Source organism: Alosa pseudoharengus, unplaced genomic scaffold, assembly GCF_046254945.1.
Source record: "Alosa pseudoharengus isolate Yale_2024_CS ecotype anadromous, Long Island Sound unplaced genomic scaffold, YU_APseudo_1.1 YU_APseudo_1.1_scf_12, whole genome shotgun sequence".
NCBI classification, from domain to species: Eukaryota; Metazoa; Chordata; class Actinopteri; order Clupeiformes; family Clupeidae; genus Alosa; species Alosa pseudoharengus.
Window position 1 is genome coordinate 14,660,416 of NW_027468587.1, and position 22,477 is coordinate 14,682,892.

General features: G+C 42.4%; 1 protein-coding gene and 1 non-coding gene across 2 annotated transcripts in view; one reads left to right on the forward strand and one right to left on the reverse strand.

The window, feature by feature from the left end:
- Window positions 1–15,146, forward strand: part of ibtk (inhibitor of Bruton agammaglobulinemia tyrosine kinase) — a 29,017-nt gene extending 13,871 nt beyond the window's left edge. The window contains exons 15-28 of the mRNA XM_076280208.1: window positions 2,278–2,315; window positions 3,376–3,472; window positions 3,691–3,792; window positions 5,337–5,454; window positions 5,639–5,699; window positions 5,849–5,970; window positions 6,275–6,387; window positions 7,381–7,556; window positions 7,828–7,946; window positions 8,160–8,258; window positions 9,989–10,141; window positions 11,600–11,794; window positions 13,283–13,415; window positions 13,958–15,146. Of these exons, the coding sequence (XP_076136323.1) occupies window positions 2,278–2,315; window positions 3,376–3,472; window positions 3,691–3,792; window positions 5,337–5,454; window positions 5,639–5,699; window positions 5,849–5,970; window positions 6,275–6,387; window positions 7,381–7,556; window positions 7,828–7,946; window positions 8,160–8,258; window positions 9,989–10,141; window positions 11,600–11,794; window positions 13,283–13,415; window positions 13,958–14,083 (1,652 nt within the window). The 3' untranslated portion in view covers window positions 14,084–15,146. The remainder of the gene's footprint in view (window positions 1–2,277; window positions 2,316–3,375; window positions 3,473–3,690; window positions 3,793–5,336; window positions 5,455–5,638; window positions 5,700–5,848; window positions 5,971–6,274; window positions 6,388–7,380; window positions 7,557–7,827; window positions 7,947–8,159; window positions 8,259–9,988; window positions 10,142–11,599; window positions 11,795–13,282; window positions 13,416–13,957) is intronic.
- A 5,098-nt stretch (window positions 15,147–20,244) lies between these two features.
- On the reverse strand, window positions 20,245–20,350 carry LOC143119718 (U6 spliceosomal RNA). The gene has a single exon (XR_012986321.1). It is a non-coding gene; the product is annotated as a U6 spliceosomal RNA (small nuclear RNA).
- Between the last annotated feature and the right edge of the window lie 2,127 nt (window positions 20,351–22,477).

The following is a 22,477-nucleotide window of genomic DNA, read 5'->3' on the forward strand; positions in this document are numbered from 1 at the left end:
TGGGCAAGTTACTTCAAAATCGTAATGTACTATGCATTACTTATTACTGTCATTTAAAAGTAATATGTTACATTATAATATTACTGTCTCTGAATTGTAAGGCATTACACTACTATTGCATTACTTTTAAGTTACTTTCACCAAAATATCTAGAAATATGGATTTGCCATTCTAAATGCAATTTATTACGCTCAATGCAGCTTGCTCTTCCAATGGAGGGAGATGTGGTATAGCATAATGACTGAGCTAGGCTTAAGGCAACAGTAGAATGCAATAGGCGCAGTGCTCATAATGCAATACAAGGAACAATCATAGTCAGAATGTTAAAAACCGACAAAAGGTCAAAGTCTGGTTAATTGTGATAGAAATACTGTAACTCATTAAAATCAATAGAGAGCCTACTATATTGTAAATCAAAGCTTAAAGGAACCGTATGTAAGATTGTGGCCAAAACGGTTACTACAATCACTTTCAAATTACTGTAGAGCGGTGTATCCCCTTCCCCTCCCCTCTGACTGGCAGAGTTGGCAACCGAATGACGAAACACTACTGACTTTGTGATTAGTAGATAGGTGGAGGGTGGCGCATTAGGCCAAAACACAACATGACAACATCAACATCAGTTGAGGGCTGCAACTTCACTTTTTAAATGACAATATCCTGGCCAGACTACTGTTGTCAGTGATATAAGTATTTGAAATGAACATGATTTCTTAATGTCTAGTGACATATCAGGGCAATTTTATGATTAATTGAAATACAATTTTTACATACGGTTCCTTTAATAAAGACATGTCAAGATGGTGGCCTGCTGGCCATTTCGGTGCCCTAAGTGAGTGGCTTTGAGTGAGTGACATTTAAATGATAACTCAAACACCTAAAGTAAAATAAAAGGCCTATTATTTACAGACCATTACTGTGTATTTTTAAACATTAATTTCTGAAGAAATGCTGTTTTACTTATAAATGGTGCACTGTCACTTTAAGAGCATTGATCTTTACTTGTCATAATGCCCTTTTGCCAGCTCTTGTTTACAAGCCTTATTTGTTTGAGTTACATTGATAGCACAATATTAACAATAATATGCACAATGTTAAGTTGTTTTAAGCAACCTTCATTGCTTTGGAAATGGAAGTATGCAATGACATGTTGCTTCACATTTCGTTTTGCGAATACAAGTGAATTATGAGCCTGGTATCCACCTAGCTATCTGAATGGAATGCGTTTCAGTCGACTCAGCATATCATGTGCTTCATGTAGCCTAAATGCTTGGAAAACGAATGATTGAAGACCCACCAATTCTAGTACTACGTGGTGATTGAGAGAACCCAAAAGGTATCAAACTTGCATGTAACATCGTGTTAGTGCATTTTGACATTGTAAACGTTATTAATGAAGAGTGAAACGCAGTTTGCAGTAAAGCTACTATTCATTGGTTACATTTGGGTGCCCCCTCTGTCCTTTGGTGCACAACGCAAAGTGCGTGATGCGCGTGGTGGGAGCGGTGGCACTGCCAGGCTACACAATCTTTTTCTGCATTTCTATCCCTTTATTCTCTTCAATTTAAGTTCACAGCACAAAGCTGACATGCACAACAGCATAGTTTGTGTTTTATCAAGAATCAAAAAGATTAGCGTGGCACTACTTTAGATGTTTCATTAATTTAGGCTACTTGTGCTATTTCGCGAGCTGAGAGATCTTTCGGTATCGCACACAAAGTGCTTAACTATGTTCTTCATAGCCTTGTCTCTGACAAGCTGAAAATAATGAGCGTAGGCTTATGTCCATCCCGCAAATAGAGTCCGCCTGCGAGTCTGCTGCAGCCACAGTCATATTCAACCAGTATCAGGAGATAACGTTCTACTATTTTGCGCGGATTTTTTCTCCTCTGTTGTGGTGTTTGCGAATATGTATCAAAACAAAACAAGCGCTTAATTTTGGGTTAAACTGCATTGTAACGCGCGTTACTGAAGTTTGTACCGAGTAAATATTACCCGATTTTTTTTTTTGTAATGCCTTACATTACCGCGTTACCGCAAACAGCAATATATTACAGTAATTACATTACTTTTGTAACGCATTACTCCCAACACTGGTAGACATCACACTTGCAGGGAGGCAAGTCAATAAGATTAATTCTGCTTTAACATTTTAGGTCCCATTATAATCCCTTTTCATAATGAAGTGTGCATCTATTCTGATCAAAATCACATATTCATTTTATATGAATGTCTTTTTTATTTATTATTATTATATTTTGTATTTTTTTCTGACAGAATATTTCAACAGTATGCTTGGAAACCCCTGGATTGAGGTATGTTATGCCCATACACACAATGTGTTAAGATGTACCGTTTTGCTGTGTAAATTCAGTGAAGGTTACTGCTGACCTGGGGCCGTATTCACAAAGCCTTTTATCTTACCACTAGGAGTACTCTTAAATCGCACTAAAAGATTTTAGCTAGGAGTTTTCTCTTAAAAGTTATTCACAAAGCCTTTCAGACCTACCTTTAGTAAGGAAAAATGACAACTCCTAAACTAAGAGTGAGCCTTCGTTGCTATGGATGACGTCATTACTCATGCACGAGCTTGACTGAAGTGACCACCTTGATTGGCTGATGATTGTAACGCGGGAATGATTCCAAACACCTCCCTTACGATGATGAGTGACAGGTGACAGGTCTGAGAATGCGTGCGCTACACAGGTAGTGCGAAGGACGGAAGATGATGAATAAACTGATCTGAATAAAAAGGCCTAGCCTAAATGAATAAAGAGTAAGGCAAAACAAATAGCCTAGTGGCCTAATTAAACATGCGGATTGATGCAGTACCTTTACAACATTATTAAATGAACCTGTCACCATAGCCTATGCCCACGTTTGCAAAGAGGAGAACATTTTAATTTGATTCACAATGAAATGTTACATTTAATTTATATGTTGACAATGAGTAGTTTTGGTTGTTGTTGGTGGCGTTATTGCATCCCTTTTTTGCCTACAATGCAAAATTGTTCCCTCGTGATTGGAAGCTCCTGTAGCCGCATGCGCATTTCAAAACATCGCAACGTGAAATGCCACAAAAAGGGTTTGTGAATAGATCTTAGTGAGTTAGGAGTCCTCTCGACTTCTTTTAAGCTGTCCCAGACTTAGGTGCTACTTTTTAGGTCTAAAATGCTTTGTGAATTACTTTTAGTGAGTCCTAAAGTTAGGAGTAACACGCCCATTATTTTTAGGAGTTGCTCCTAAATTCGCCAGTTAGGAGCCACTTTTAGCCTTAAAATTCTTTGTGAATACGGCCCCTGAACTGAGATACCAGTTTTGTAGATTAGAGTACATTTTAATGAATGGTTTGATGTGTTTGCCTGCCCCCTGTAGGCCACAAGCTGTACTGCGCTGGATATGCCCACCAGCTCTGAGGTTCTGCAGGTCATCTTAGAGTATGTTTACACAGACGACTCACCAACTGTCAAAGGTAACATTTGTCTGCGTGAGCTAAATCACAGTAAATGTAGTACTTAACAGTAATACTTGAGAATAGAACAGAACTATGGTATAATGTTGGCTTTGTTGACTGGCACTCTCTCTCGCTGCTTTCGCCCTCTCTCTGCTTCTCATGATCTTTTCATCTTTTTATCGTTCTGTCTCTATCCCTCACTCAATCTCTCCGTCTCTGTCTGATATCTCTCTCAGAGTCCCTGAAGGTGGAGTTTGTGTGTAACGTGCTGGTGGTGGCGGACCAGCTCCTCATCCCCCGACTGAAGGAGATGTGTGAGGTGGCCATCACTGAGAACCGTGAGTCTGCACGGCCTGTTGTCTTTCTCTCCCAGGGCTCTACAGTGCGCCCATTTCACTCGCATATGCGAGTAAAAATGATGACGTGCGAGTGCAAAAAAATATTTAGGCGCACTGGTGCGAATGACTTCTAACCATGTCAATGTTTGTCTACAAAATACACCGCAACATCGAGAAACAGTACTGGTGCAAACCATAGAATCACGTCGCGAATGCAGCATAAAACTACACCTCCCATCAACGTTAGCAGTTTCGCGTTGGGACTCGATAGTAGTAGTCGCTTCTATGAAATCCATGAGCGCGCAGAGAAAGCGGAAAGTTAGACTAGCCAGCCAAGATGAAAAGATTGAAGAAATTAGTTCTTCCGCCTTCTATCCACCGAATTAATCGGATATAGGAGGAACAGGATAAGATTCTGAGAATGCAGTGAGAGAAGGAAAGGTAACCTAACATGCTTTTTAGCCCAGTTGACGTATTGGCTGCAATATGCAAAATATAGCTGTAGCGAACAGGCATAAAAGTAGCTTCCCATAATACTCCCATTTTATTCAAAGGTAGAACGCTACTGACAACTCCAGGCTTCCACGCATGCTTGTTTGTTTACACCGAATACAAGCTTAAGTGCAAAACGAGTGTAGGCCTAACGTTTGGCTACTGCCCCCATCAATGCAGATATTTCAAATAAAAAAATAAAAGTATAAAAATATATATATATCCTTGATTAGACTATGTTTTGTGGAAGAGAAAATTGACTGTTTTAGTAGTAGTATTAGGCAGTATGCAGTCAGATAGGTCACATGGGCATATTTGGATTAGCTACAGGTGGATTCACAAATAAATAAATTAGCCTACATTTGGCAGGATACTTGATATACAGGCTAAATGCAAATATGGCAATGTATTATTATTTTACATTAACAAAATGTAGGAAAATAAAACAGACTGAAAATAAAGTAGGCACTGATCTTTAAAATCCTGTTTCCTGTAGCCTAAATGTTGTCAGTCATTCTTAATATTCGCAATTGGTGCACTGGCATGTTTAACTGTTAGCTGCAGTGTAATGTTAGATTATGTGTAAGTTAAGTACAGAACTGACTGTGCTCCCAAATTTTTGTCTGTGCTCCTAAATTTTTTAACTTGGGGGCACAAGTGCTCCTGGAAATTTTTTTTAGTGTAGAGCCCTGTCTCCCCCCACCCTGTGCCACCTTGTGCCCCTATGGTGCCCTTTACCAGTGACAGCCTTCTGTTTCATTGTGAATGAATGGGCAGAGAGTGTTTAGTGAGTGTTGGTGAAAGTTGTGTGGAATTCAGACTGGAAGAGATTAGCAGAAATGCAGTAGCAATGAGAGACCATGAAATGTTAATGCAATTCAGCGACTTGTAGCGATGCCAGGCTAAAGATCCGTTAGCGTAGACTAGAGAATAGCATTACATGACTAAGTGAAACTAATTTCAAATGTTTAAGATGACAAGCGATGGGCAACAAACAAATGGCCTTATGTGTGAAAGATGCTTGAGGGTTCCTTCTCCCCCCGTGCCCATAGTGACCCTGAAGAACGCTGCGGAGCTGCTGGAGTTTGCGTCCATGTACAACGCTGACCAGCTGAAGCTCTCCTGCCAGCAGTTCATCGTGCTCAACATGGCTGCCCTGCTCGAGTCAAGGTGAGCACGGGTATTATCTACAATGAAAATGAAAATGTGTGTGTGTGTTTGTGCTTTGTTCTTCTGTCTTGTGTATTGATTGTGTGTGTGTATGTGTGTGTGTGTGTGTGTGTGTGTGTGTGTGTGTGTGTGTGTGTGTGTGTGTGTGTGTGTGTGTGTGTGTGTGTGTGTGTGTGTTTTTCAGGGCGTTGGATGTTCTGAGTGAAGATGTGTTGGTAGAGCTGTCTTCAGCCTACAGGAGAATGGTAAGGTTACTTTCACACACACACACACACACACACACACACACACACACACACACACACACACAGACACACACACACACACACACACACACATTCACAACTGGTTGGTGATTTGGAATCTGTGACATATGAATGACTTCTCTTTGTAGATCCCAGCCATGCAGAAGCGCCTGATCACTCCTTACCCCAACGCCCCGGACCTGAGTGGGTACGAGGACCGAGACCTCCTCTCCTCTCTGGGCCCCAGCAACGACACCAACCACTCCTGCAAGTAAGGAAGAGTCATCGACATCTACATTTATGCATTTGGCGGACGCCTTTATCCAACTTACAGCAATGGAATAACATTTATGCTTTTAACATTTAGCAATTTAACATTGAAGCTAAAGAGCTGCAGTTGTAGAATTAGGATAACATTTAGGCTATTAACATTTACACATTTTTTTCTATATTTACGCCATTCTACAGGAAGGTGAACAAAAAAAATATGGGGCTCTAATTTCAGTCTGCAGCATGCACACACTGAGCTGGTGTTTTGTGTTATTAAAATGATCCCTGTTCCTCTGTTCGTTCAGTGAGAGTCTGCTGAAGAAAGCCAAGCTCAAGGCCAAGCGGAAGCCAAGGCGCCGCAGCGACAGCTCCGGCGGCTACACCCTGTCTGATATCATCCATAGCCCGCCTCCTTCAGGTACCAAACCCCCTCCACTCCTTCTGACACGCTCAAGCCTATCCAGTCCTAGCCTCACTTTTGAAATGCCTTATTTGGATAAGCCAATGAGATGAAGTCATCACAACAATATCCATTAAGTTGATCATTAAAGGTTCTACCAAATATTTGTTGCAACCATTATTGCAACCATGTAAACCAGCTGATTCGGATTAGCACAGCCCCTCATCCAGATAGACCTTATAGGCTTAATAGTAAAATCACATGTGTAGAGTGTCCCAACAGAACCAATGCATGCAGATTTTCTTTTCTGATGCCTAGATGGCCAACTTTGGGTTTTAATCATCTAGCAGGAAAACATGAGCACAAACACATGATGATGCACACATACCATCCCTGTACTCATTAGATAGATAGATAGATAGATAGATACTTTATTGATCCCCAGGGGAAATTCAAAAACTCAGCAAGGTCATTCAGGGTGCCGAGATTCACACATAGAATATAGATAAACAAACATGGAAATGACCTCTCTTTTATTAAGTACCAGTGTCTATTAAGTGAATACACTGATAATGACTGTCCCCCATCATTTTTGGGCTTCTTATGCTTTTAATGAGACCGTGGAGAATGACAGGAAGCGAGTGGGAGAGAGAGTCGGGGTGGGCCAGTCGCGCCACGGCCGGGGCCAGACTGTCCCCCATGCTTACCCTGTTTCTTATAGAAGTTTACTTTGTATTCCCTCTGCTTTCCCAGCAGCCACTGTTTCTACATGGCTGCACAATGGGAAAATAAGTCGGTACTGCGAATGGCTCTGTGCTCCGAGGTCACAGATGCAAGACTGACAAAGAAAATTGGCTTCCACAAGCCAGCGCTTTAGTGTATCAGCAAAAAATTATTTCTGTGCTTTTTTTTTTCTTTTCTGCACCATAACAAATATCTTTAGAAAAAGAAAAGATTACAGACACCAACTGATCGGTTGTGTTGTGCTGCTGTTGCTGTTGTGTGGCACAGGGGAGAAGTGTTTGTCCTCGGGGGTGTTCTTCGGGCACCTGGGACCCCCAGGGAAGGCTAACTCTGTGGAGTCGCTGCATGAGGTGGCCACCTCGGATTCCGAGGGCAGCTACATGGGGGTGGGCAGCCCGCGAGACCTGCAGTCCCCCATACCCCTGACCCGACCGGAAACACTGGTAGGACACACACACACACTCACACACACAGAGAGAGACCTATGTCATATTAGGCCGAAAGCTATCATGTGGCGTGTGGTGTAGGAGCATTGAGCTGACCCAGCAATGCCTGTGCATAGGGTCTTGCTCATACAATTGAATTAGCAGATCAATTTTGCCAAATTATTAAATAATCTTGATTTATACTTTAGACTTTAGACTTGTAGGTAACACATGGGCAGATAAATCAAAGTTTAGGTGGGACAATTTGGTTAAACTGTGTCCTGGTCAGGAGGAGAAATGCGGCCCCCCTTGGATGAGGACTCCCCCCAACACCCCCCATCTGAGGAATGGGGGCCCCGCCCCACTGGCAAGCTCCGCCCCTGAGCCCATACCTGTGGTCAAATCCAGGTAAGCCTCAGCAGCATCCTGTGCTGAGCTACGGTTCTCTCAGTACAGATGGCATCTGTTATCCGCAGAGCTGAATTTGTGCCAGAACTAGCCAATTAAGCACAAAATAAAGTGGTGGATCTTAGTGTCTGTTTATGTGACGCCTCCCAATGGAATTATGGGATCATTTAATCCTAAAGTGTGTGTGTGTGTGTGTGTTCGTGTTCTCCCCAGCACTGTCCGTCAGACTCCTCCTGTGGTGGACCTTAGGATTATTATGGAGATGGAGGCCAACTCCATGAATCAAGGAGCCACCCCTAAAAGCCCTGGATCGTGAGTATTTGTTTTTTTCTGTGTGTGTGTGTGTGTGTGTGTGTGTGTGTGTTTTGCTGTATGAAACGATGTAGACTGAGATGCATTGAATGTTATTTTCTCATGTGGCTGAATATCTTAAAGCGGCAGATTTTTTTGATCATATTCACTGAAACCAACACTATGCTCCGACAGAACAACATAAATCAGCCGGTTCTACCTCCACCTAGAGCCTGTTATTTGTTTTGCAAAAAATCCACAGCTCCCGGTTCTTCTGGTCCAATCAGAGCAGGGCTGTGTGAGATCTCACTGTCAATCACAGTTTGACTAGCACAAACTCGATGAGAGGGTGCTCGGTGGTACTCGGGGAGGGGCATGAGAGTTGTAAACATTCAACATTTTGGTCCCCTCAATCTGCTTTAAATCTTAAATATCTTGTCTCTCACTTTATAATCTAGACCAGTGGTTCTCAACCTTTTTTCAGTGATGTACCCCCTGTGAAATATTTTTTCAGCCAATTACCCCCTAACCAGCGCAAAGCATTTTTAGTTGAGAAAAAAAGACTTAAAACAGAGCACTGTGCCATCAGTGTCTAATTTATTAAACTTTGGAACTAATAAACACATACACATACACATACAACTTATATTTTCCTGAAATATTTATTAAATAATTGTTTTTTAAGTATTTTTGCATGGATTCTACTTTTTAAATACATGTATATTTTAACCCTTAGTTTTTAGGGCATTTTCACTACCTTTATTCATAAGGATTTATTCGAGTCTAGGCTATCCAGATCTGCCATCATTTCATGTATTAGTACTAGCATTGATTTTATTTTGATTTTTAAAGAATTAAAATATAAAAAGCGTATTATAAAAAATCTTTTGACATGTATCTCACCACAGCAAGCTCATAGCTCTACATGCATTTCATGTGTGTGTAGGGCAGACTGTCCTGAATCTGGCAATATCATTGCCACGGTGGAGGGATTCTCTGGGGCTGAGCAATTTACAGACATATGTGGTGTGCGCCTTACAGAAATAAATGCCATTTTTTTTATTTAGTGATTAAAAATGACATTTCTGCGCTCCATATCTGGAACACGAACTGATCTGACCCGACTTGACCCGAGTTTACGTGTGTGTGCCAGTCTGCACTCATGATTCTCTACAACTTTTTACTGCGTTGCCATGAACAAAGTAAAGGCAAAAAAGGTGTTTCTCGAACAAATTGGGATGCAATGTGAGCCTTGAATTGAATGCCATGCAGGAATTTGCTAGGATCTCAAAACCCGATTATGAACATTCTTTGCCATAGAGAAACACACAATAGTGTGTATTATAAACATGCTTTGCCACAAAAACAGACAAAAACGTGAGGTAAGTCGAGCTATATAAAGTTATTATTTTGCTGTCACTTCGTCTGTTTTATAACCCAGAAGGAAGTCCTTGGTATCATGATAGCTCTGTGTCTCCTCTTTCATCTGACTTGCGTGGCATATCTATCCGATCACAGGTCCACGAGTAATTCAAACGAGAGTAATGTGTGTTTTTTGACACACTTTGCGTAATCGGCTTCTAAGGGTTAAAATCTCACGTACCCCCTGGAGTGCCTTCACGTACCCCCAGGGGTACGCGTACCCCCATTTGAGAACCACTGATCTAGACAACCATATATGCAGCTTTAATCTGTCAAGCCTAAAGCCTCGTCTCACTCACTCACTCACACTCTTTCTCTCTGATGGACAGGTGGGGTAATGGAACCAAGGCGTCGCCCCTCCCAGCGAAGCTCTCTCAGAAGCAGAGGAAGCTGATGGCCAAGGAGGGAGGCCAGGAGAGGGCTGCCGTTGTTCGGTCGCCCCCAACCCCCGTGGTCACCCCCTCCAAACCGGCCAAAGCTTGGTATATATATAAGTATATATACTCTTTTGATCCCGTGAGGGAAATTTGGTCTCTGCATTTATCCCAATCCGTAAATTAGTGAAACACACACACAGCACACAATGTAGTGTGTGGTGAGGTGAAGCACACACTAATCCCGGCGCATTGAGCTGCCTGCATCAACAGCAGCGCTCGGGGAGCAGTGAGGGGTTAGGTGCCTTGCTCAAGGGCACTTTAGCCTACTGGTTGGGGTTCGAACCGGCAACCCTCCGGTTACAGGTCCGAAGTGCTAACCAGTAGGCCACGTCAGTGGTGCTCAGCGAATGGATGTGTATTTTAATACAGGCTCTGGTGGTGCTGCTGTGCATCTCACTCTCGCACATGTAACAGAGGTCGTAATTCGTCCGCCGCTCACGGCCCTCGAACCCGCTACCTCAACACACACCGGCATGGGAGTCGGAACGCTCTAACCACCGAGCTAAAAGCCCAGGCTCCCAACTCAGCGGTTAGAAGCGTTCTTAAGGTTAGGGCTGTGAGGATTTACACGTGCAACTAGCACGCTAGCTCAGTTCGCCTCCGTTACACACATGTCCTTGCTTTCAAATTTACCCCCACAATGAATCTCTTTTTCACCCCCCCCCCCCCCCACACACACACACACACACACACCCACACACACCAGGCACCTCCATACACACACTATATTCCTTTTTGATTACTACTTTTTTTTATTTATTCTTTAAAATTGAGCTGGCTCTTGAACACAAGGAATTTCATTACTTATAATTCCTTTTATAAGTACATGACAATAAACTACTTGAACTTCAACTTGAACTTCAACCGTTTTTGTATCGCTATTTGTATAAAACCTTTCTCTCATTAATAATGCACACAGCTCACACAACCACATCTCACATCTTACTGGTCCTGCAGGGCAGCTTATGAGCTCATAAGCTGAAATTGTCAAGGTCAGGTCAGAGAAATTGTTCTCTGACACTGGATTGGAATCGAAGCCTAGTGTCAATAAAACGTATTTTGCCTCAACAGTATGGATTTGACCTCAGCTCGGCAGGGAGGGGGAGAGAATAGCGAGCTAGCTCTCTGTTTTGTTTGAACGTCAACAGAAGTCACGTTGCCCAACATTGCTTAGAGCACCTTTAAGAGATCATGTCTGGAATTTTACGTGTGGATGGGTAGCACGCTTAAAAGCACGTCTGCACTTCTGTTGAAGTGACTAAAGCATTTGTAACCGCTCCCTCCTTTATGACTCGATCCAAATCCAGCTTTCTCAGACGCACTGTCTATCTCCTTGTCCCTGACCTGACGTCTGCTGTTGGGGGTCATCTTCATGTGCTGTTGGAGGTCATCTTCATGTGCTGTTGGAGGTCATCTTCATGTGCTGTTGGGGGTCATCTTCATGTGCTGTTGGAGGTCATCTTCATGTGCTGTTGGAGGTCATCTTCATGTCTTTGCTCCCAGGGCGACAGCGGTCCAGTCTCCACCAGCGCTGCGGTCCTTCCGGGACGTCCTGGAAGAGGAAGCGAAGCGGGTCAAGACCCCTCCAGCTGCCCCAGTGGCTGTTGGGAATCCGGGGCCCGCAGTGGGGTCAGTGCCAGGAGCCAAGAGGGTGACCTTCAAGTGTGCGGAGAGCAGTGAGACAGACAAACCTGCAGGGTAGGACAACACACACACACACACACATATGCGCACTCGCACATCATACAGGCACACAGACACTCACACACATGCACACATCATGCACATACACACATTCACATTGCCCAGACATACACATATCATACACACGCACACATCACACAGACACAAACACACAGTCACTACAATACTCATTTTAACACTTACATACTCACGGTGGCACCCACATATGTATACAGTCATACCCATATGCACATACGCACATATGAACACACACTCAGTATCTGTCTCAGACACACACACACTATCTCTGCACACACATTCACAACCCACAACACTGGGAGTGAGTGTGTCAATACTTCATTAATGCAGAGGGGACCACTCATTGCAAGCACATGGCTCTATTGTATTTTGGCCATGAGGGGGCACTGTTGTGCCAATCTCAAACGTATGACAATAACAGAGTTGTTTACCCTTGTTTTATTTCATTTTATCCCAGATTGATCAACAATCAGCATAGGTTCATAGTGTCTTGTGTCAGACTGTTTTATAAGTTTTAGTAGTTTGGGTTTATGGTCAGACTAATTGGGGCCATGGCGTGCTGTGTGTGTGAGATCATCTCAATGCACTGTGCTTGTGTGTGTGTGTGTGTGTGTATGTGTGTGCGTGTGCTTTTGCGTCTGCTGCAAAGAAAATGCCATTTTTTTACTGGCTAGTCTGTATACATCATTACAAAACGACATTACTGGTGTCTGCTACAGATTAAGGTTCATAGAATGAGGAATTTGTGAAACTGCTACTCACTCAGTAGGCCAGCTCCAAATTGCCTGCCTGTGTGTGTGTGTGTGTGTGTGTGTGTCTGTCTGTCTGTTTGTCTATGTGTCCATATTCTAAAAAAAAAAGGCAAAATGTACTAGTCGAGTTTGTGTCAGCTTCGCAGAGACACAGTCACCGTGACCTGCTCTGTCTGTGTCTTATGGGGTGTGTGTGTGTGTGTGTGTGTGTGTGTGTGTGTGTGTGCGTGTGTGCGTGTGCGCGCTAGTGCAGAGACCACTCAGCATTGAACCTCTGGACTGATAGAAATTACTCTCATCAGATTCTGCACGGGTGGCTGGCTGGTGTTTTCAGCCAAGCAGAGAAAAGAGAGTGTTAGAATTTAAGAGTGAATTTAGTGCTCTGTGCGCTGTAGCTATCTAGCTGTGCAGAAAGATGCTGTGCTATTGGTGCTGACCTAGAATGACACTTGTGGCTCCTATGATTAAAGGAGTAGTTTGTATTCTTTTGAGTACTAATAAAATACAATTAAAAATACATATGGATATGAACAAAAGTAAAAAGGGAAAAAAATTAATTTATCGGCCATATGGCTTTGCTTAGTAACAGAAGCTCCAGAAGTTCGAGTGTGGAGAGGATGTGATGACTGGGGCTGTGACGTTTCCCCTGACCCCTGACCCGTGCGTGCTTGTGCCCCCTCACTCACTGGCACTTCCTGTCTCTTCCCATCAGGCCGTGGGTGCGGAGCGGGGTGGGCAGCCCACCGGCGGGGGCGGCCGTGACTTTCGCGGCCATTGTGGAGGAGGAGAGGAAACAGGAGGCGGCGTTGATCCGCAGCCGGGAGAAACCGCTGGCTCTCATACAGGTACAATCCCGCCTGGCTGGCTCCACCTCCTTCCCCTTGTCCTCCTTCATCCCTCTCTCTCTCTGCGCTCCTCATCTGTTTTCATGTTCTCTCTTTATGCTTTTCACTGTTTCCTCTCTTTCACTTTTATCTTTCTTCCTCCTCTTTTTTTCCCTACCCTTCCTGACTTTTCCATGACTTTTGTCTACCCCTCCTGACTTTCCATGTACTCATTATTTCTTCTCACATCATGCTGCTAAGATGGTTTTGACTTCCTGTGGGTGGTTTTGACTTCCTGTCTTAAATGCACCCTTAACTAAATATGCTCTCTTCCGTTTTCCTAGGGTTAGGGTTAGGGCTAGGGCTAACCCTGGGGGGGGGTGTAGGTAATCGCCTACAGAGGGCCACTCAGACTATGGCAGAAGTGCCGTTCGTCATGTTATGAGGTTATGTGCCATCAAAAATGATTTTGGAAACGCTATGATAAGGTCAAAAAACTGGTAAGAGTGCCTTTAAATCTCTGTGTGTGTTCCCTCCTGTTTACTTTCCGTTTGTGTTTTCAGATTGAGGAGCGAGCCATTCAAGACCTGTTGCTTCACTATCGAGCCGCCAACCACCCTGATGAGCTGATTGTGGTGGAGAGGGCTCCCCTGGGTCCTATTGCCACCCCTACCTGGAACAAACACTAGCACAAACACCGGCACTGTGTACAATTAACACAGAGAAATGTTGACAAGATAACCCCCTCTGTGACCTCCATAAACTCAGTGTTGCACCTCATGTTGTGGATGAAGTGTGACAGACAACAGTCTGGCTTTTTTTCTTTTCTGTTTTTTCCTCCTTTTTTTCCTCATGTCATTTTTTTGCTAACCCTGCTGCTTCATATCCTGTTTGCACAACAGGAGGAATACAGTGAGGAAAGATAGATGGCAAATGACCTGACCATCCTTTATTGGCGTTTAGTAAAACTTAACAAAAGTGATGGTGTATGTGAAGTTGTGTGTCTTCGGAAGGATGGCTGTCTCATGATGCACACAGAGCAGTCTTGAAGCTGCCAAAGATGAACTGGAAATGAGTTGGTAACGGGTTCCATGGAACAAAGCTTTACTGGCCATGCAGTGGGGAAGACAGGGTGCCTCAGCAGGAAAGTCCCAGGCTTTACCTCGGGCCTGGTGGAAATAGCTAAACCACTGGCGGGCTTGGATGAGTTGAGGTATCACACATGCATATCTGAATCCAAATCTAGGACAGCTAGGGTGGGGCTGGGGACATTTTAATGTGATCCGCAGTTGAAGTAGTAGTGCTAGTCAGCTGGTGCTGATGCATATTGCAGTAGAACAGTCAGTGGTCGTGATTCTGCCAAGTTGTTTGATGCACAGTAAGAACCAGACTCATGCCGGAGTCCCATAGCTGGGAAGTGTGCCTTTCTGCCTTGTCGACCAATTATCTGTTACACTCGCACAAAAAACCCATACAATAGATACAGTATACATAGAAAGGATTAGTCCCTGCCCTGCAGTGGATTGATCTGAAGCAGATGTCATTTGTATGCCTTTTTTTCTGTCTTGGCTAACTTTTGCGTTTGGTACCATTTCAGCAGTTTGATTGCTCAAGACTTATCACTCATCTTAACAGTGGCATGCAATAAAAAAATCATCTGAATGAAGAAATATTCTTGTATTCTTTGGCCTTGTGCAACCACACTTGGTGGACGAAGTACACTAACTGCATACTTGAGTGAAAGTAGAGATACCTTGTGTAAAATATTACTCCAGTAAAAGTTGGAAGTATTCACTTTAAATTTCCACTCGAGTAGAATTATAAAAGTATTTGCCTTCAATGTGCTTAAGTATTAAAAGTAAAAATACCTTGATGGATTATGGTTATAATGTCCTTTTATCATTTTCACATCAAAACTCCTGCTCAATCAACTGATTTTAGGTGAAAATACTAATGGCACTCTTGGCACACCAATATTTAAATAGTGTCTGACATTTGTCTATTAAAAAGATCATAAGCACAGAACAGCAATCCATTCCCATTAGGTAAGACCAGTTATGAAATAACCGCATTAGAGATCAATTATTTCATTTTACATTTATTTGTAACTTAGAAAATTGTATGGTGCCTTGGCAGGCAGAGAAGACACTAATAAAATGAGTCGTTCTTCTTTTCCACTATTACAAAAAGTTTGTGCAAATAAGGCCAAGGGTGTTCAGGCAAGTCAGTGTCAGCCGTTTCTTCCATAATTTCATTGATGATTCATTCATTGATTAATTTATTCCAGTTTATTGAAACAATCTGATAGTAGCCTACAAAGACACAGATACCTTCACATAGTAAGCTAAGTAAACATAGGAAGAATCAACAGAAAATATACATAAATGAAGAGTTAAATTATAATTAAAAAATAAGATAGAAATAAAGGACTATATTTAAAAGTCCCCACATTTGAAACCATAAAGCATCCTCAAAATGCTGCAGCAGGCTTGTGACTAATTCAACGTGGAGCGCAATGGTCCAACAAGTCTCAACAAAACCAAAAGGCGTTCAGAGCAAATAGTTCGCTGAGCCCTGATTGGTCATGTGCTTAGGTAGCGCTTAGGTGCACTCGCTTTGGTAAAAAGGAAAGACAGGTTTCACTAAATGTAATGGAGTAACAAGTAAGAATTTCCACTTTGAGATGTAGTGGAGTCAAAGTATAAAGTCAGCCCCTTCTCAATGTCCAGCAGGCCTGGCGCACAGTTGCCTCCATCTGTGCAAGAGTAGAGTGGATGCACGCATCTGCAACTTGACCGCAACACCAAAGAGCCAGGCAGGTGTGGCAGTCAGAGTGCATACTCAATCGTAATTCGTGTGGTAAAGCATTTCTGCAGCGTCCTATACCTCTTGCCTGCCCAGAGTCCAGTCATCAGTACCCCAGATAGTTTGCAAATCATCCCATTATCGGTTACATATTACATTATAAACTTATTTGCCCTATGCTAGGCTACATTAAAATATTTGTTGTTGCGCATTCCTCAAAACAAGACGATGGGAGAACCACATAAAATTCAAACATCTAGCCTATATGTTCAGCAATTAAGCCACATCTGTAGCCTACACATAACGCAGCCTACACGCCACATGCAGCTTCGAAACCTAATGAAACTACTGTATCTAAGCCAGATAAAAGTAGTACATACGTATCCAAATATGTTTGAAATATTAATGTGTGATATGTGTTTGAAAATTAATAAGTAAGGGATAATGTAGAACGCCGGTCATTGTCGGGAGATAGGTCCCGACAGGGCGAACCGGACCCCGACGCGCAGCGGAGGGGTCTTGTTCCGCCCTGAAGGGACCTATCTCCCGACAATGACCGGCGTTCTATACATTATCCCGCTTATTACACGGCTACTTAACAAAACGACACAATAAACTCCCCACGATATTAGCCTACATAGCCTAGGCTATAGCCTATTTGTTACCGTTTCATCATGGCTTTTGCTCAGAAACAAATAGTTCGCAACAACACACGCTGAACTTGAATCAAACATTCTTTAGAACACAGCTGATCAACCGTCTTTCACTTTTAAATGAAGTTCCGATCCTTGCGTAGTGATATGAAAGAATTGACTTAGAAGCACAAAGTCCATTTTGCTTGACAGCGGTCTGTTATACTAGAAGGGCTCTGGTTATACTTAGCAACGGTCTGTTATTCAGAATTAGCAGACCGCCGAACGTTGGGAAGGCCCATTCAAGTGAATGGAGCATTCAGCAGCATTATGAAGAGCCGTGTAATAATGTGTTTTAATTTCAATTAACCGTCTAGCCTATAGGCCTACTATTAGGCTACGTGTTTTATAAGCACTAGTGCAGTGCCCGTTCAAACATGCCATTCCTGAAGAAAACCCGTAGCTCAATTACATGCCCACAGGTATGCCTGCTTTAAAAATAGGATGATAGGGAAACATCATTCCAGCTAAGCATTCAATAATGAATACTGAATATTATAATATATATGCCTATAATTAATGTGGCCTCTAATAAATTTAGGCATGGCTGCATGTGACATTTCTACAGATCAGAATGACATAATGACAACTGTTTTGAGTTAAGGCTAAATGTGTATAGCTTACTGAATAACTTCCTAATGCTATTCGAAGCTTGCACATACTTTTATTTTGAGTGGTCACTACATACCCGTGTTTAATGGCGTGATAAGTGCCGTCGCTCAGTCTGCAACTTGTCTAACGTTAGCTATGTGGCATTAGCCTATCGCTCGTTTCAATTTGGGACCTTGCAGTCGGAATTGTCGTTTTAGTCAAAGTCTATTGAAAGTCCAAAGTAGCCTGGGCTATTCGAGTGGTCACTACATACCCGTGTTTGTTGGCGTGTTGTTGCAAGTAATCATTTTATGCAAGCAAACTGCATACAGGGAGTCTGTATTGTTGAGGTCAGGCATGATAATCATCTTGCATCTTAACCCACAAGCGGTTCCCGAGTAATCTGTTTAAATTGCGACTGACTATCATCAAAGTGAGACCTAGCAGAGCCCGTTCTCTGGAGTCTGGACCTAGCTACTGTCAGTACACGACCATGAGGTGGAGCTCCCCTTAAACTGGTCCCCTTGGAAACAGTGCAGTGCAGCGATAAACGTCCTACGTAAATAAGCATATTTTGAAATATGCATTCAAAAATCTTCAAAATCGAGAGTGCACACCTTTGTGCCACGCGCGAGCCACATACGAAATCTTAGGTCAGTCTGACAAACGGTCAGCGAGATATGCGTGCCACAGACACACACACACACACACAGACGCTTCTTGCTTTATAGATAGATAGATAGATAGATAGATGTATGAACTGTCTCTTCAGAACTAAATTTAAAATTAAAACCGTTGTGTTACTTAAACAATCTGCAAATTTCCACGTTGGAATCAATTGTTATTGAACTAATCACGTTAGCTTGCCTGTTGTTATTGCTCTTTCTTTCTTCACTAATATTAAGCCAATATTAAGCCAAGAGACGTCGTCCCATAAATTCATAGAGCCTCGCATCTCCAATCAGTCAACAGCTTATTATTGCACCAAGCATGATGTGTTTGTTTTTGCATTCCTGTATGATAATCATTTAACAATCAATCGTTTGTACTTTTTATATTAAGCCCATAACATGTCTGCAATGCATCTAAATACTGCAAGACAGAAATGTTTCATGCTTTGCTACACAACTATAACGTAACTGTTCCTCTGATGACAAAAAATAATAATCTCTGATATGGTCACGGCGCCCTCTGTAGACTTGTCAGCCTGCTGTAGGCCTACAATATACGTCACTGCACAAGTACGACACATTCATAATGTGAGTAAAATTACATGTAATGACGTTTAAAGTGTACTCAGTGTTAAAAACAACAACACAAAACTGGTGATGTGTGCATAAGCCTATATGTTCAATGTATGGAGTCCATTCATACGGAGTCCATGTAAATAGGCTGTGTTTAGATAGATAGATAGATAGATAGATAGATAGATAGATACTCAGGGGTGAAAGTAGTTTTTATTTCTTGGTGGTACCATGATATAGAGTTATAATGCGCGCGCAGAGGGCGCGCCGAAAATTTCACTTAGCCTAATTATTTATTATTTATTTATTTGTTTATTTACTGTATTATAGTCTACTTATCAAGCATTCACTAGGACTTCTTATCACTCTAATATCACTCTTTAACCCACCTGTATCTGTTTTTGATCATGAATAAATTGCACACTTAATTTCAACATTTATTTATTTATTTAGCCTATCTACTCTGCTCGCTCCCACTTCCAATCGTTTGTTTTATATAGGCTACTGTATATCATGAAACACGTTTCTTTGAGTCATGCCTTTTTATTTGGGAGACTGCAACATACTTCTGTCCGCTAAAACACTTTCATTATTGCTGCGCAAGATCTGGTTAAGCCGTACACGCGCTGTCTGTCTCTTGTCTCTCCAGCAAAACACTGCACACATAAAACCAGAATAGGCTATTAAACATCAACATATTTTAACATAACATACTTTAGCCTGTATGTTTTTTTTTATTTGGGAGACTTTCCAAGAAACGTCCGTCTGCTAAAACACTTTGGATACCAGTGCACGTTGGCGCAATTACTGTAGGCTACTGTACGCGCGCTATAGCTTGCTCGTTATCTGTCCAGCTGCACGGGAGGTTTAGACACAATTCAGATACAGTTCAGAACGATGTATATGAAATATATTTTGGGGGAAACGTGTTGCTTCTGGTAGTTTTACGTTAGCAGTTGTGTTGTCATGCTGAAAGTGCTATATTTTTCAGCGACAGTATAGTTTTCTTTCCGGTACGGCGTACCCTCTCCAAATATTTTAGTGGTACTCCGTACCGGCCAGTACCGGCTTACTTTCACCCCTGTAGATACTTTATTGATCCCCAAGGGGAAATTCAAGTTTACAGCTTTTCGGAGGCAGTGTGATAGAGATGCCATCAAGGGTTGGGAGTTATAGTTGTCTTTTACAATCTTTACAACTCCAGCATCTATCTGGGCCAGACGAGCTTTCGCCAACATCCACCCCAAAAAATAACACTTGCTGTGCTTTCTGCATGCAGCAGAGCCAAGCCAATGCAGTTATTGGGCCATGTGAGATTATCTGAGATGTGCTGGGGGTAAAGGCAAAGCATGTTATCGTCCTGCCTGAGTTGTCAGGACAGTGTGAGTAATTCCACCCTGCTACAGTAGCCTAGATCTGCTGGTGCTGATCAGTGCACCCTCTGGTGGCTTGTCAGAGAACAACAGAGAACAATGGGGTTTCGGCGAAAATTAAATAATATTTTTATGATAAATACCGAAAAATTGGTAACGCTCCACGATATTGCGTGTCATCCTTGCGCAGGGGCATGCTAATCTTCTCTGTATCGTTCCAATTTTAGTACATGTGCTGCCGTAGCAAGCACAACTACACTTGGTGTTCGCTGTGTACTTATGCCTGATGAGAGAGGATCAGCTAACTGCCGGTGTTCCATTTGAGACGTGTTCTTCAACACAAACATTTTAATTGCGTCATTGGAGATATTTCTATCGATTTAGTCTTTGAATATAACATATAACTTATAACACGCATTATACATGGTTTTATATCTAAACTGACAAAATAGGCTCGAGCCGCAGTGTTGCATTATGGGTAATGCAGACATGTTTATCGCCTAGCGGTTATTGATTCCAACACCAGATCCGACAAGCCACTCAAGCCCCCACGAACATCAGACAGAAAGAACAAGACCACACCTATAAGAGTAAATATTTGAAAATTAAGCTGCGTCTGTGATCAGCTCACTCTTTAGTTGAGTTGCACTCGTCATCCGACAGGTGGCGTCCCGTAGCCGATGCGTTAGAGCCATACACGGCTGTATGGAGTTTACAGTAATTTGTGCAAGTCAAAGACCAAATTTAAAACTCGCAAACAAATTATTTGTGTAATTGCAAAATAAAGCTGACTTTTTGGATAACTTTTTGGACTCTTTGGATAACCCTCAGATTATTCCTCAGTGACACATTTTTTTGTTTAGGCTACTGCTTTGGAGTTGCGCTTCTTGCTCTCGCGTTTACGCTGCCTGTTTTTTTTTACTTGCAGTTCTGGCACAAATTTCATATGCCGACAGAAGCCACGCAACTGCAGGTGGCAGTATTTCAGCAGCCCGCCACCACGGATCTCCTCCAGATTGCGCGTGCAGATCACCTGGTGGCACAGGTCAGGATGGCGCCGAAGTTGCCGTAGACATGGGGTTCTCCGAGCAAGTTTGTAGAACTGCAGCAGCGAGTCGAGCTTGAACTGGAAGGAGTCCATGCTGAACTCAAACTGCCGCCTCAGTAAGTCCACAAACATCACCTCCACGTTTTTCTCGGTTCTGCATGTTACAGTATGCTGATTCCAGCCTGCACACATCTGTACTCACACAACTGGTTTACAGTAATACAACTAAGGGAAGGGTTCCCTCAAAGCTAAAGACAAGTCTATCAAGAGTTCAGCAACAGTTTGAATCTGTGTGCACCTGAATATTTTAGCATTAATTACAGTGTAGTAGACTACAGTAAATCAGTAAATATAAACCCTTTCTTTCTCTCTGACCAAGATTAATCAAAAGACAGAGGACTCACAATAAAATATAAACAGTTTTAACCAAAACATATATTTATTGAAATTACTCACCATTACTTATCAAAACAACATAATTTTATTTATAGTTGTAAAATAACATTTCATAATGAAACCCCCCATCTCCTGAAAATTTGTATCTGTGTGTGTGTGTGTGTGTGTGTGTGTGTGTGTGTGTGTGCGCGTGCGTGTGTGCGACAGTGCGTGCATGTGTGTGTGTGTGTGTGTGTGTGCGTATGGGTGTGTGTGTGTATGTGTGTGTGTGTGTGTGTGTGTGTGTGTTTATGTGTGTGTGTGTATGCTTGTGATGTTTTTGCACATGCTCAATGCATATGTTTATGTAGAGAGTACACACGGTTTGATATGAGTAAAGCAGAGTTGTGGAGGGCCCATTCACTGCACCCTGTTCTGTAACAGAATCTTAAAAAGATAGATTCAATTAAAAGTTTCATTGTGTGATAAATAGCGCTGAATGTTGCTCCATTAGCCATTTTACTGAGTAGTGCTAAACATATGAAAAACATAATTATGAGATCCAATATAGATTTTTTACATTATGCAAACATGTCAGAAAGTACACTGATTACTTTAATTATTGAATAAGAACATGAAATGTTGCCATGACTTGCCTTCCTGAGAGCAGTTCAGCAAATAGCCAGTAGAGAGCAGCATTGGTCTGTCAGATTATTATTAGAAGCCAGTCCTCTATCATGTTTCTCATTTCTCCTCATCATTATCCAGTACTGTTGACTTTGCACTGGCTTCCTGTTAAAATAGAATCCAGTATAAAATGGCATTGACTTTTTTTAAAGCATCAAATGGATGTGCTCCAGTTTATGTACCAAACATGCTGAACCTATACACCTCATCATGACATCCCAAGCGCGCCTGGACATACCACGTTCACATCCCTCACAGAAAGGTCCAT